The sequence below is a fragment of the Tenrec ecaudatus genome, chromosome 6 (assembly GCF_050624435.1).
Source record: "Tenrec ecaudatus isolate mTenEca1 chromosome 6, mTenEca1.hap1, whole genome shotgun sequence".
Classification (NCBI taxonomy): domain Eukaryota; kingdom Metazoa; phylum Chordata; class Mammalia; order Afrosoricida; family Tenrecidae; genus Tenrec; species Tenrec ecaudatus.
Window position 1 is genome coordinate 98,785,069 of NC_134535.1, and position 16,067 is coordinate 98,801,135.

The 16,067-nt window shown below is 44.7% G+C and overlaps 1 protein-coding gene and 1 long non-coding RNA gene across 5 annotated transcripts in view; one reads left to right on the plus strand and one right to left on the minus strand.

The window, feature by feature from the left end:
- Positions 1-3,039, minus strand: part of DNM1L (dynamin 1 like) — a 46,258-nt gene extending 43,219 nt beyond the window's left edge. For 3 of the 4 annotated variants that reach the window (XM_075551896.1, XM_075551895.1, XM_075551893.1), the window contains exon 1: positions 2,813-3,039. In XM_075551896.1, the coding sequence (XP_075408011.1) occupies positions 2,813-2,914 (102 nt within the window). In that variant the 5' untranslated portion in view covers positions 2,915-3,039. The remainder of the gene's footprint in view (positions 1-2,812) is intronic. The other variant, XM_075551897.1, reaches the window with a different exon arrangement.
- Positions 3,040-3,182: 143 nt separating this feature from the next.
- The window catches only part of LOC142450216 (uncharacterized), a 148,900-nt gene continuing 136,015 nt past the window's right edge, over positions 3,183-16,067 (plus strand). Inside the window, exon 1 of the long non-coding RNA XR_012784920.1 lies at positions 3,183-3,334. This is a non-coding gene — a long non-coding RNA (uncharacterized LOC142450216). The remainder of the gene's footprint in view (positions 3,335-16,067) is intronic.

The window sequence follows — 16,067 nt, forward strand, 5'->3', positions numbered from 1 at the left end:
GAAATTCATTTCTTTATTTTTCAAATATAGGATAAATAATTAAGAACAGAAATCATATCTTTCTCCTCCCATCCCCCAACCCTCATACTGTCTAAAATGTGTTAGAAAAATGCCCATCTATCTGTTTTGGACATTCAAAATATTTATGGAGCACGCAGTACGTGCTCCAGGCAATTCCAAGCGATAAGAACACAGCAGTGAACAAATTATGCTTAATATAAATACTGCTCTTAGTTTATTCCGATTGATGATTCAGGGTCTCCAAACATCATTACAAACATTAAGTGTTACACAGATTACTCTAGGATATACAGGTAGGATTGACCAGGTTTTATACCAACCCTAAAGCCAATGAAAACTCACTCACTGCCATTGTGTCATGGTGACCCTACAGACGAACCTACAGACTACAGTAGCATTGCCCCTGTGGGTTTCCCAGGTATATACTTTTACAGGAGCAGAAAGTCTTTCTCCCAAGCAGTGGCTGATGGGTTCAAACTGCTGAGCTTGTAGTTTTGAGTAGCCCAACAGGTAAAGCAAATAAAGGAAGTTTACTTCTGAAAGAATTTCAATTGCTTTAACTATTAAAAAACAAACAGAATATCTACGGTTCCCATAGTTTCTAGTGTTTGCATATAAGCTATTGTAGTTGAAACTCATACGTTCCTTCTCATAATATTTATACTCTACACTTTAATTTTGCGACAAGATGTTACAATGCACCTTGTAGAAAATAATGAGGAAACCATATTTTCAAAAGAAAGAAATCCATTTCGACTCGTCCCATAAGCTTTGTAAGGTTGTAATTCTTTTGGGGGAAGCTGACTGCCACATCTTTTAAACCCAGAGCGGCTAATGGGTTCAAACTGCCTATCTTTTGGTTAACAGCCACAGGCTGAACCACTGTACCACCAGGGCTCCTTCAATTGCAAAGAAACAAAAGCACTTAAAATCAACATGCAAGAACACTTTGCTCTATTAAACTGGCATTCAATTATGCTCACCTTCCCGACAGGATTGTTGAAGACAAATAGGTGCAAAAGCAAATGTGTGAAGAAAGCTGATGGTGCCTGGCTATCAAAAGATAGAGATAAAACCTACGGTCTTAAAGGCATGAAGGTAAACAAGCGGCCATCTAGCTCAGAAGCAACAAAGCCCACTTGGAAGAAGCACACCAGACTGTGCGATCACGAGGTGTCTATAGGATCAGGTATCAGGCATCAAAGAACAAAAAATCATATCATTGTGAATGAGTGGGAGTGCAGATTGGGAACCCAAAGCCCATCTGTAGGCAACTGGACATCCCTTTACAGAAGGGTCACAGGGAGGAGACAAGCCAGTCAGGGTGCAATATAGCAACAATGAAACATACAACTTTCCTCTAGTTCTTAAATGCTTCTTCTTTCCCCACTCTCATGATCCCAATTCTACCTTACAAATCTGGCTAGACCAGAGGATGTACATTGGTACAGATAGGAACTGGAAACACAGGACAGATGATCCCTTCAGGACCAGTGGTGAGAGTAGCCATACTGGGAGGGTGGAGGGAAGAAAGGGGAAACTGGTCATAAGGATCTACATATAACCTCCTCCCTGGGGGACGGACAACAGAAAGTGGATGAAGAGAGATGTCGGACAGTGTAAGATATTACAAAATAATAATAATTTACAAATTATCAAGAGTTCATGAGGGAGGGAGGAGAAAAAAATGAGCTGATACCAAGGGCTCAAGTAGAAAGCAAATGTTTTGAGAATGATGAGGACAACAAATGTACGAATGTGCTTGACACAATGGATGTATGCATGGATTGTGATGAGTTTTATGAGCCCCCAATAAAATAATTTTTTAAAATCAACATACAAAGTATTCCAAAAAATATCTCTGTCATATAAAAGTTCTATGATTCTGTTTCACCCTGGAAAAGCAGTAAGCAAGGAAAATGAAAAGTAAACATCTGTCAAGCTAGACAATATCTCAACATTTTCTGCATATACAAAAAATCACGTTATCTATACGGAACCCAAGTTGTGAAGTGTGGAAAACCTTTATGCCCAATTTAGGCCATGATCACAAAACAGTAGAAGGCATTCTCAAAACCTGGAGGGATCCCACCGCAGGAAAACACCCCAACTACACAAGAGCGGCCTCTCATGCCCAACCCAGCAGCTCAAGATTGACCGCGGCCCATTAAGGCAAAGTCCACAGCCAAGTCGGTTCTACTTCTTCGTGACCCCACCGGGCAAACGGTCTCCAAGGATGTAAATGTTTACGGAAGCAGACCACATCTCCATCCCACAGAGGGGCTAGTGGATTCGAACCAATGACCTTTTGGTTAGCAGTCAAGCGTTTTAACCACTGCGCCAATCGGGTTCATCCAGGAAGCCCAAAAGGGTTGAAAATAACATCTTGCTACCCCGAACCAAGATGGGGCTCTAGCCAGCCCACAGAGAGGCCACTGCGATGGCGCGTGCACCCCGCGTCCCCCAGGTGCCCTTGGAAGCGGCGGCCCGCGAGAGAGCCGCGCCCGGTCCCTACGGACTCCAGTTTCGCCAGCCGACCGGTCCTCCCCGAGGTCCTCCCTCGAGGCCCGCGGGGCCCGCCGCGCCAGCTCCGCCCCTCGTGTCCCGGCGGGACCCCGAGTCCTCGGGCCCAGGCGGGCAGGCGCGGCAGGGCCCGAGGTGCCCCGGGGCCACCAGCAGCACACTCGACCCACAGGCCGCAAAGGCTGGCCTGGGAGCGGACGCCGCCACAGCCCCGAGCAGGCCCGCGCCCGGGGCTGCGGCCTCGGCGAACGCCAGCCCCGTCTCGCACCTGCGTTCCTACCACGACGATCTGAGGCAGCTGGATGATGTCGGCACCCACGGTGTTGAAGACGTCCTGGAGCTTGTTGATGACAGGAATTAGCGCCTCCATGGCTCCCCAGAAGACGGGACCCCAGCCCAGCCGGCCGCGGCAATGAATGGGGACGGGGCCCAGAGTCCGCCTCCTTCCTCTTCTTCTCGGGAGCCGGCGCCCATTGGACCGGGCCGCCAGCTACCTGCCCCCTCCCGGCAGGCCATGCGCCAAGAGGGTGGTGGAGAAGCGCAAAGCCTGCCGGGAGTGGTAGTGAACTAGCGGCGGCGCCCCGCTGCCTACAGCTCCCAGAAGGCTGCGCGGCGCGTCCGTTTTCCCGACCCGGGGAGCTGTCTCGTCTCTGGCGTCGTGCCGTGAGTTCTTGTCATGAGACTGTGAAATGACGCTGTTTCCCTGTCCTCGAGGCATAATGCTGTTGTTTTTAAATTGCCTATTGTTATAAACTGAAGACGAGTAGGCCCCGACTCAGAATGACCGGAGGTAAAACCAAACAAAACCTGTTGCTATGGAGTCAGCCAGCGTAGAGCAGAACTGCCCGCTAGGGTTTGCTCCGCTGTGTAATCTTTCCTACAAAAACCGACCGCCTCATCCTCTCCCTCTCCCTCTCCCTCCCGCAGAGTGATTGTTGGCGTTGAACCGCCCATCTTTCGGTTCACCGCCCTTACCACTGTGCCTCCAGAACTCGCGGGTCTGAATTCGTATCACATGTGTAACCTATCAGGTGTGAATTCGTGTTCATTAGAGTGGCGTCTCTTGATGCAACCGGTCTGTATACGCTGATCCTCGAAGGTTGGGCTGCAGAAGCACTCGGGCTTTCCAAGGTGTTTGTAAAATCCTTTTCAGGAAGAATCTTAAGAGTGTGAGAATTTCAATGAGGGAGGATTGAGTTCTTATTCTCACTGGTGTGTAAATTTTCGTTTGCTGCAGCCTAATTACTGACCAAGTTGAGACTTGCTACCAGCTTTCCTTGGCTTTTTTGCTAAAAGTGCCACTGTACTTTTCCTAAATGTTGGGGTCTTTGCCTTTAAATTTTATTTTGTTGTTGAGACTATACATACCAAAACATGATCAACTCAACAGCTTCTACCTGTACAATCTGATAACATTAATTACAGCCTTTGAGTTGTGCAAGCTTTCCCACCCACCTTTTCCGAGTTGTTTCTCCCTGGTAAACCTCAACCCAAGCGTCCCTAAGGATCCTATCTAGTCTTTGAAATCGCTCCTGCCAATTTGATAACATACAGGGAGTTCTTAAAAGGACACAATGCCCATGGCAGACCAAAACTATTTAAGTCATTGGGATAGATTTACAATAATTTCTTGACTGCCTTTAGTCATCATCAGGTGTATTAACTTTGAGAAGGAAAATCTCTTTGAAAGAACTTAAAACAATTTTGTCTTTCATTTCATGGGGCATTCCAGTGTGTCAATGATGTTGTATCATGTGGTTACATGAATTTATCTCTGACACTTCTGGGACACTTCCCTCATTTGCTTGCTCCTTTTTGAGGCCTGGACAGTGAACTGCTTGGTAACAAATATTTAGCATTATTTATTTTGTTATGCTTTCCAATTTTCAAAAATTTCTCTTAAGTTATGTGATTAATGACTGCTAGAGATTTGTGCATGCTTTTAAAATTGCTTCAGAACCTTAGTATGTTGGGTTGGGCTAAGCAAAGAAACAAACTCAGTGACACTTGTATATGTGTAAGAGAGCTTTATATCAAGAAGTAATTATGTATCAAGAAAATATCCCAGCCCAATCCAGATCAAGTCCATAAGTCTATTACTAGTCCATTAAGTCTCTCTTCAGACTCACACAACTACATACAATGATGCAGAATGCAGGAAGATCATAGGTCAGATGGGTGCAAAGTCTTGTGGATCCAGTGGAGGAAACATCACAGGGCTCTAGCAGGTCTCCACAAGGCTCTTCAACGGGAAGGTAAAGGCAGAGAAAGAGGCAAGAGGTTCTCAGGGCCTTCTTTATGAGAAGGTCATGCCCACAAGGAGGCACCAACAAGCTGTGACCTGATTGATAGGCTATACTCCACCCCTACACTTTATAATGGCCAAGGTGGCATGCAATTATGTTGCTACCACATTTGGAGTGCTTAACTTATTTGAAGATAACACTGCAATATATAAAAAACTCAAACTCAGTGTCATTGAGTCATTCCAACATGGTGACCCTACAGGACAGGGTAGAACTGCCTCTGAGTTTCCGAGACCATACTCTTCCTGAAAGTACAAACCCTGGTCTTTCTCCTTCAGAGTGGCTGGTGGTTTTGAACTACTGACCTTGCAGTTAATAGCCAAATGCACAACCATAACGCCACCAGGGCCTTAAAAAAATTTATGGGAAAAAATACCATTATCTTTCAATTCCATTTTTTCCACAAATTTTTTGAAGCCCTGCTGATACTATTCCACATAGCCAACGTAAATACTCTAGTGTTTGTATTTAGGTGGCAAAAGTCAGCTTCTCCTTTGGTTTATTATTTTTGTATCTTCAGCAATATTTTCTATTACATCTAGAATCTGTACAATTCCAATATTGCACTCAATCTCAACCTGTGGGTCGTGACCCCTTTGGGCGTTAAACGATCCTTTCACAGGGGTCGCCCGATTCATAACAGTAGCAAAATTACAGTTATGAAGTAGCAACAAAAATAATGTTATGGTTGGGGGTCAGCACCACATGAGGAACTGTATGAGAGGGTGGTGGCATGAGGAAGGCGGAGGACCACTGGGATAGCATCTACTTCCTAATATATGTTAGAAGGACTGATTAATGTTTGACCATTGCCTTACTATGTTTGAAGAACTACCCATTGGTGAGTAGAGGCAGCAAAATATTGAGCGTAACTAAACAGTAGAAAAAATACCAGTGCTTCCAGACAGCAATCTACTGTGTTACATTCAATAAATCAAGTGAATGCACAAAACATAGTATGGAAATAGAATTGGATTTTTCTTGGCTTTCACAATTATACAGGTTTATTTGGGAAACTAATAGCTTAGGATAATTTGTCTCCTTGCTGCTGCAGTTTTCTATAAATTTTAGAGATTATGTTGGGGGAACTGGAGCCAACCCATTATTATTTTATGACGGAAAAATAGCTTAGAAGAATCATAGAACAATTATATAGTGTGTCTTAGACATAGCTTATCTGGTCCTCCACAGCTGTGACCGTAAGTCAAGCCCCTCCAGCCTGTCTCCCAAGAACCCTGTGATTTTGTGGAGGCACCAATTCTCAGGGACACTAAGTCAAAAACCGAATGTCTTACCTGAGTGTTAATGAATCTTCCCAGGCTTTTTTCCCCTTCACCAAGAGCCAACCCCTGCATACCTGGCCTACCTCCTCGAGATTTAGAATCTCTAGAAATGTGAAACTCTGTAATATACACAATCTTTGTTAAAACAAAACTTTGTTCTCCCAGTGTCTGTCTGAAAAACAAAACCGTTTCCCTCGGCCTATAGCTATGCTGTGAAAACAAAGAAATGGGGAGATGGTCGTTAGAGGAAGATCCCACAGGACTCCTTTTCCGTGCATGTGAAAATAAACTTAGAATCCTTGAGCCAAGCTGCTTTCTGTAATCTGGCAATCCCGGGCTTCTCTGTGCCCACCCTGCCACAGCAGGCCCTTGTCAGCGATATTATTGCCCAGAAAATGTCCCACGCCTATAGGTTCCTGTATTTCTCTTTGAAGTCTTTTGATGGAGCATTTGAGCATTATGTGTTTCATTTTTAGGCTGTCCCATTAGTCTAGTTTATTTTCAATTGCTGCCGCATTTTCAGTTATGCTTGATATTCTCCATACCATGTATCATGGCTTCTGGTGTTGTCCCTATTTTTTCATCCATGATTGTAAAAGTTTTATTACATGACATTATCAGAATGTATGGCTGGAGTATGTACTGTGAGGCACTGTGTTAAGCATTTTACAATAGCCTTGGGCAGTAGGTTTACACATGTGGAAACTGAGGAGAAGGGTTTAAGTAAAATAGATCTGCTTACATTGCTATCCTGTGGCAGTGCTGATATTAAAACGGGCTGTTTGGCAAATTCTAAAACATCTGCTTCCCTAAAGATATGTTGTAGTTACTATTGTGAGGTGCTGTCAAGTTGATGTCACCCCTAGCAACCTTGCCTACCACACAATGAGGCCCTGCTGCACACAGATCCTTCCTCCGGTTGTTGCTAGGACTCAGGCCATTGTGGCAGCCCTGTGTCAGTCCACCTTGTTAGAGGGGCCCCTCTCTTCCACCGACCCTTTACAGGAGGCACATGTCATCCCCAGGAACAAGCCCAATTAAGCAAATTGAAGTCTCACTGGCCTCATTTCTAAGGAGCTGTACCTTTCGTGAGATAGTTTTGTTCCTTGTTTGGACAGTCCTTGGTATACTCAATCTTCTTGCCAACACTATAATTCAAAGGCATCAAATGCAATTCATTGTTCGATTTTTGAGTCAATTGAAAAATACTATGGTTTGCCTTAAGCCTACCCTAGTTCTCTGAGTGACCTGTGATCCCTGTGAGTTGAACTTTCTGATTAGAAAACAGAAAAACGTGGCACCAGAGGCGTGGCAGAGGAGCAGCAGCATAGGCAGAGCCTGGGATAGAGTGGTGGGCTCCTGGGTCTCTGGAGCATGGAGCAAACAAAGCTAAGTACCTTTGGGATGGAAGGTCCCTTGCAGAGTAGGGTGACTCTCATCACTTAATCGGGGAAGCTAGGTCTGCTTATCCATGAAGCTAGAGCCAAGCGCCTTTGGACTGAGTTGAAGGCGGAGTGGAGAGGAGTGCTCTTTGTCTATTTATCAGCATTGCCCAAAGAACTTTGTAACGTTGCCTGGACCCGGCAGAGGTCAATGATCTGTACGGCTGAAGACCAGAGACAGGCTTGCTATGGGCATGGCAGAGAAGAAGCTGTCCTGCTAAAAAACTGTACCCTGAACAGTTCTGATCTCAAACTGACACCTGTTAACTTCCCGAATAAGCCCCACAAATGTGAGTATAATCAGTGAGTTCTATGTGGTCGTTGCAGTTAATTTAGTACACTCAGCAGAGAAGTAGAGAGGGCTGTGTGAGGGAGGAATTGGCAGGGAAAGTTGGAGCATGGAGGCATGTCTGACCTCTGCCTCATAGGACTGCCCTGAGACTCCTGAGTGTGATTGTCCTTCCCTTCATGAAGTCAGAGGAGGTCAGACATAGTGCCTCCCCAAGCCCTCCGTATCAGCCCCACGTCATTTCAGGCTGCAGAAATTGGGGAAATCTTCCATTTCTTCTTCTTTGACAATTGTGCTTGATGTCTTAGTCATATTAAATGGATTTCCTTATACCTGCATTTCCCTATCCCCGACAAGAGTTGAACATCACAATAGATCTTAAAAATATTCTTTTTTTACAACAAATGTGATACTGTTTTGCTGAAATCTGCTATTCCTGCCACAGTAGGTAGACCACCTGAATGTCCAATTCAAGGTGGTCGTACTAGTTCATTTCAGTTCACTAATACATAGGATATCAATCTTCAAGCGTTCTGTTTTGACAACTCCCAAATTTCCTAGATCTATTTACTTTGCATATTTGACTTTCTGATTGTGAATGGATGTTTACACCTGGGTCGTTGTCTTTTTGTTTACAGCTGCTTCTTATTTGAGTCATGCCACAGCAGTAAATGAAGGTCCCAAAGCTCTACTCCATCCACGTAATTACCTGAATTTTGCTTTCAGGAGGCAACTTATTTTTTTAATGCCTTCCAATCTGAGAGTCTCATCTCCCAATAGTCTGTTAGACTGTGCTATGCTTCTATTTCCTAAGTCCCCTCTCACTGGCCAGATTTTTGGTAGTTAGTCACCAGGTCCTTTTCCTAGTTTGTCTTCGTGTGGAAGTTCTACGGCAATCTGCTCACCAGGGCTGACACTGCTGTGGCATCGCTTCAGTATCACCAAACCAAACCAAACCAAACCAAACTCTCTGCCATCAAGTCCATGCTGACCCCTAGCAACCCCCCACCCCCCTTAAGTTTCCAAGACTGTTTATAGGAGTAGAAAGCCCAGTCTTTCAAACTGCCTACCATGTGGATTGCAACCCAACACATAACCACTGCCCTACCTGCGCTGCTTTTAGCAACACACAAACCACCCCAGTACTGACAAGTGGTGGCCATAAATGTTTGCAGCCTTGGAAACTCTATGAAGCAGTTGTACTGTGTTCTCTTGTGTCACGATGAGTCAGAATCTACTAAGGTGACCAGACGTCCCGCTTTTGGCGGGACAATCCAAATTTTTGGAAAGAATGCATGACAAGCTAGGCTATACGGTTTTCGGCTGCCATGTGGCTATTTCGCCAGGATATGAGTTTTATCCATGGTGTCCAGCTTTACCAATGTTAAAATCTGGTCACCTTATTTAACTTGGCATAAAATCATTTTGGTCAGGTTGGTTTTCTAGCTTTAAATCCTTAATAAGAGGAAATTTATTTTCAATTACATCGGTAACTGGAAAGTATTCTAATAGTTCTTCCAAAAAGTTATTCAAACTGCTTTTTAGAGCCTCAGCATGCAAGTATTTAACCATTAGTCACATTCAGTCCACCATTATCCACGACCTCAGATCATTATGGTGAGACCAGATCAAATGATGATACAAAATACATAAGTTTGGTGGGCAAAAATGTATGTCGTGATTTGGAGACCTCCTGAAGTTTGCAAAGACGGTCAAGTCAACAGCATAAATAAATATGAACTGCATTGTCAGCAGGTGCAGGAAACTCCGTATTTGGTGGAGTGGCTAGCTTCAAGGGCTGGTAATTAAATCTGGTGAGTCAGCTAGGATGGTTCAGGAGCCAACAATTAAATATGGTGAGATACAAGCATTCCTTTAGAGGGCAGTGTGGCAACGTAATTAAAAACAAAACCTATTCCCGTCGAGTTCATCTGACTTGTGATCTCAAGTGCTGCAAAGCAGAACTGCTCTTCAGATTTCCTTGGCTGTAATCTCTATGAAAAGCACTTTGGTGGAGTAGTGGTTATGTGTTGGGCTGCTAACCACAAGACCAGCAGTTCAAAACCACTGCTCTGGAAGAAAGACAAGTTCTGCCATATCCTATAGGATCACTGTGAATCGGAATCAACTTGATGGCAGTGAGTTTGAACGTTTGTAGAAATGGTTAAGCACTGCACTGCTAGCTGAAATGTTGGCTGGCCGTTAGAACCACAACCATTGGCTCTGTGGAAGAAAGACTTGGTGACCTTCCACAAAATTTATAACCAAGGAAATCCTACGGGCACTTCTATTCTGTTACACAGAATGCCCAAGTTGGAAGCAACTTGAGGCCATCTAACGACAGCGATAATCTTTATGGGAGCAGATTGTCAGTCTTCTCATGTCCTGCTGGATGAATTCAAACCACCGACCTATAGGTTAGCCCAAACCAAACATCATTGCCATCAAGTCAATTCTGATTCATAGCCAGCAACCCTATAGTCAGAGTACAACTGACTCTGGGTTTTTGAGCAGAAAGCCGCCTCTTTTCCCACAGAGCAGCAGTTGGTTTAGAGCAGCTGACATTGTAGTAGTAGAGCACAAACCATTTGAACCATCATCTATTCTTTTTTTTTTTGAGTCCCAATAACACTTTATTGACCAACAATGAAATTTCCACTTCAGATAATTTCATATACATTGCTCATGTCACCTATCATTGAATGGTTATAGCCAATCATTTAAAAGTGTTTAAAATAACATCCATAGCTTTTAACTCAAACCAAAACTGACTGCTATCAAGTTGATCTCAACTCCTAGAGAGCCTATAGGATAGAGTAGGAGCTGCCCATTTTGTGTTTCTACGTCTGTGAACCTAAACCATGGTAGAAAGCCTCATCTTTCTGTCTCAGAGTAACTGGTGGAATTGCAACTACTGGCCTTGTGCTTAGCAGCTCATTAGGACAAAAAGAGGTAGCAGACCAGATTTGACAATGGGGTGTAGTTTGCTGCCCCTTGTTCAAATGGGATTGTGGCAAAGATCTTTGCAGAAAAATGAAATTGTTTTGTTACCTTCCCTCTGCCTTGGATTTTTAAAAATCATTTTATTAGGGGCTCATACAACTCTTATCACAATCCATACATACATCAATTGTGTAAAGCACATTTGTACATTCATTGCCCTCATCATCCTCAAAACATTTGCTCTCCACTTAAGCTCTTGGCATCAGGTCCTCATTTTTTCCCCTCCCTCCATGCTCCCCCACTCCCTCATGAACCCTTGCTAATTTATAAATTATTATTTTGTCATAGCTCTCCCTGTCCAACGTCTCTTCACCCCCTTTTCTGTTGTCCGTCCCCCAAGGAGGAGGTCACATGTACATCCTTGTAATCAGTTCCCCCTTTCCCAGTATCGCCACTCACACCACTGGTCCTGAAGGGATCATCTGCCCTGAATTCCCTGTGTTTCTGGTTCCTGTCTGTACCAGTGTCCATCCTCTGGTCTAGCCAGACTTGCAAGGTAGTATTGGGGGTGGTAGGGGTGGGAGGAAGCATTTAGGAACTAGATGGAAGTTGTATTTTTCATTGTTGCTACATCGCACCCTGACTGGCTCATCGCCTCCCTGATACCTGTCTGTAAGGGGATGTCCAGTGGCCTAAAAATGGGCTTTGCGTCTCCACTCCACACTCCCCCTCTCCCCATTCACTATGATAAGATTTTTTGTTCTGATGATGCCTGATACCTAATCCCTTCGACACCTCATGATCGCACCAGCTGGTGTTCTTCCATGTAGACTTTGTTGCTTCTGAGCTAGATGGCTGCTTGTTTACCTTCAAACCTTTAAGACCCCAGATGCTATATCTTTTGATAGTCGGGCACCATCAGCTTTCTTCACCACGTTTGCTTATTCACCCACTTTGTCTTCAGCAGTTGTTTTGGGAAGGTGAGCATCATAGAATACCAATTTAATAGAAGAAAGTATTCTTGCATTGAGGAAGTACTTGAGTGGAGGCCCAATGTCCCTCTGCTAACTTAGTACTAAACCTATAAATATATGCACATATATCTATTTCCCCATACTCATTTATAAATATAGTTGCATATGCACATGTCTTTATCTAGACCTTTAGAGGTCCTTTGCCTCCCAGCTCTTTCCTCTATTTCCTTTGACTTCCCTCCTGTCCCACTATCATTCTCAGTCCCCACCAGGGTTTCAGTAATTCCTCTTGGTTACATCACCCTTGATCATGTCCTTCCAGGCCTCCACACCCTCCTCACCACCAATTTGGGTCACTTGTTCCCTTGTTTGGGTTTGTTAACACCACTACCTTTCCCCCCACCTCCCCATCTCTCATGTCCCCCCGGAACTGTCGGTCCCGTTGTTTTCTCCTCCAGATTGTTTATCTAGCGTACCTTATTTAGACAGACCTGTGGAAATAATAACACGCACAAAAACAAGACAGAGCAAAACCAAGCAACAATATACAGAAAAACAACAACAACAAACCAATGACAAAACAAAACACAAGAAAGAAAAGCTTGTAGTTAGTTCAAGAATTGTTTGTTGACCTTTAGGAGTGTTTTCCAGTCCAATCTGTTGGGGCACCATGCCCTGGCCCCAAAGTCCACCTTCAGCATTCCCTGGGGACCTCGCCACTCATTCCCTTGCTGTTCTGTTGCACCCCCTTAGTATGTTACCTTGGTGTGGCGGGATCAGATCGGGTGCAGTTCCCACACTGTGTCTCTGGTGTTCCTGTAGGTCAGTGAGGGATGTCATGTCTCATAGTGGGGCCGACCATGTTGTCCTCTCTGTGGACTGGCTGCTCTAATTGGGAACATCATCCTCACAGCCTGGTGGGCCAGAATGTGCACCACTCTCTCCTGCCCCTTCATCTGCTCCCCTGTGTTCCCATCAGATATGTCCCTCTCCCGGAGCCCATCATTCATCCTTATCTCTGAGATTTTCTCATTATCCTCTTTTGCACAACATGGGGAAAACAGGAACGTCTCATTATCTTCTTTTCTGAACAGCTGTTCTCCTGAGCCCCAGCATGATGTCACTCCTCAAATTCTTAAACACTCCTCAAATCTTCTTAAACATTCCTCAATCTCCTGTCTCCTAGTTTTCAGCTTTCCTTTTTGTCTCTCCTACACAAACTCCAGGGCCCTGGCTTCATAGCGATTGTTTGGCTGCTAATTAAAAGGTAATCAGTTTGAACCCACAAGTGTGAGAGCACTCCCCAAGCTGCTTAGCCCTGTGTAACTTTTTATAAATTTAAATCATTTTATTGGGGCTCATAAATAATTCTTATCACAATCCATACATACATCAGTTGTGTAAAGCATACTTATACATTCAAATTCACCTTCCACTTGGGTTCCTGGAATCAGCTCCTCATTTTCCTTTTTTCCCTCCCCTCATGAACCCTTAATAATTTAAAATTATTTTATCTTACACTGCCCGATACCTCCCTTCACCCACTTTCCTGTTGCCCGTCCCCAAGAGAGGAGGTATATGTAGATCCCTGAGATCGGTTCCCCCTTTCTAATCCCTCTTCCCTCCCAGTATCACCACTCTCACCCTTGGTCATGAGGGGTTCATCTGTCCTAGATTCCCTGCTTTTCCAGATCCCATCTATACCACTGTTCATCCTCTGGTCTAACCAGGTCCGCAAGGTAGAATTGGGATCATGATAGTTGGGGGGAGGAAGCGTTTAAGAACTAGAGGAAGGTTGTGAGTTTCATTATTGCTACACTGAACCCTGAGTGACTCATCTCCTCCCCACTACCCCTCTGCAAGGGATGTCCAGTTGTCTACAGATTGGCATTGGGTCCCCATCATGGGCTCCCCTCATTCACGGTGATACGATTTTCCCCCCACCTTTGGTGCTTGAAACCTGGTCCCCTCAACCCTTGATGATCACACATATAGTGTGCTGCTTCCATGTGGGCTTTGTTGCTTCTGGGCTAGATGGCTGCTTGTTTACTTTCAAGCCTTTAAGTCCCCAGACGCTATATCTCTCGATAGCCAGGCACCATCAGCCTTCTTCAGGACACTTACTTATGCATACATTTGTCTCCAGCGTTTATGTGGGGAAGGTGATTACACAATGATGGTTTTTGTTCTTTGGTGTCTGCTACCTGATCCCTTCAACACCTCGTGTTCACAGGCACTTGTGTGCTTCTTCTCTGTGGGCTTTGTTGCTTCTGAGCTAGATGGCTGCTTGTTTGCCTTCAAGCCTTTAAGACCCGAGATACTATATCTTTTGATAGCCGGGCAACATCAGCTTTCTTCACCATGTTTGCTTATGCACACGTCTGTCTTCAGCAATCATGTCGGGAAGGTGGGTATCATGGAATGACCGTTTAGCTGACCAAGGTGCTCTTATATTGAGAGAATGCACGCGAGGAGGCCCAATGTCCACCTGCTACCCTACTACTGAACCTATAAATATATGCATATAGGTCTATTTCCTCCATAATCATAAATATATTTACATATGTACATGTCTGTATTTAGGCTTCTTTCTATGCCCTTTGCTTCCTATTCCTTTCCTCTATTTCCTTACGCTTTCCTCCTGTCCCACTACCATGTTCAGCCTTCATTCTGGTTTCAGTACTTCCTCTTTTACCCTGCCCTTGATCATTCCCTACCAGTCCTCCCATCCCTTCCCTCCACTGGTTTCGAACCACTCGCTGTTCCTTTGTCTCTGGGTTGCCCAACACCTCCTCCCCTCCCCTACCTCCCACACTCTCATGTCCCTCCGAGACCGTTGGTCCCGTTGTTTTCTTCTCACACTGTTTGTCCAGCCTATTTTATCTAGCTGGATCTGCAGATATAGTAATATGTTACAAGGATCCACATGAGACCTCCTCCCGGGGAGATAGATGGCAGAGAAGGGGGGGAAGGGAGGCTCCGGATAGGGCAAGATATACAAAATAACAATCTAAAAATTATCAAAGGCTCATGAGGAAGTGGGGAGCGGGAAGGGAAGGGGGCGGGGGAAGAGGACCTGATGCAAAGGGCTTAAGTAGAGAGCAAATGCTTTGAAAATGATTAGGGAAAAGAATGTACGGATATGCTTTATACAATTGATGTATGTATATGTATGGATTGTGATAAGAGTTGTATGAGCCCCTAATAAAATGTTTAAAAAAATGATTAGGGCAAAGAATGTACAGATGTGCTTTATACAATTGATGTATGTATAAGTATGGATTGTGATAAGAGTTATATGAGCTCCTAATAAAATGTTTAAAAAATAAATTAAAAAATAATAATAATTTTAAAATGCAGATGGCTTTGACAGCGCCAAAGTGGCACATAAGAGCATGGCATCTACGGCAGCAACACCGAGAAGCTGACAAAAAAGCCACTGACATACAAAATTTAAAAGAAGAGAAAAAAAAAAGACAGCAAAAAACAAAACAAACCCCTGTTAGTAGTTTGAGGTCTCTTTGTTGACCTTTAGGAGTGTTTTCTGGACGAGTCTGATGGGGTGTCACGTCCTGGCCCCAAAGTCCATCCTTTATACTCCCTGGGACCCCTGTGCTCTGCTTCCCCCGCTGCTCCATTGCATGCCCCCAGTGTTTTGCCTCAGTGTGGTGGGGTCAGCTCAGTCGCACATCCCCCACTGTGTCTCAGGTGGTGTCCTGTGCAGGGCCATGGGTCAGTGCAGGATGTCGCATCTCGCCGTGGGGCCGGCTATATGTTCCTCTCTGTACATTGGGCTCTTTGAGCCAGGCTATCCTCCTCTGAGCTTGGTGGGCTCAGGTGTGTTCAGCTCCGTTCTTCCTCCTTCCTTTGTTTCAGCTTCCTTCTGGGTGTGGTGTGTTGGGTCAGTTCCTTTCCCACACCAGAGGATCTAGTTTCATTTTCTGTGGTACTCCCTTCGGTGAGGGTGGGGCTGATTCTCCTATGGTCCAGTCCTTTTGTGGATTCCTCCGCATATTATGTTGCTCTCCATGGTTGGGTCCATATACATGTTCCAGTTCTGTGGGGACACAACCAATACTCTCTCCCAGGTGGGTTAGGTAACTTTAAAAAAATGTTTTTATTAGGTGCTCTTACAGCTCTGATCACAATCCATATATCCATCCATTATGTCAAGCACATTTGTACATATGTTGCCATCATCCTTTTCAAAACATTTTTTTTGAGCCCTTGGTATCAGCTCATTTTTTTCCTCCCTCTCCCACCCCCCCTCACAAATGAACTCTTAA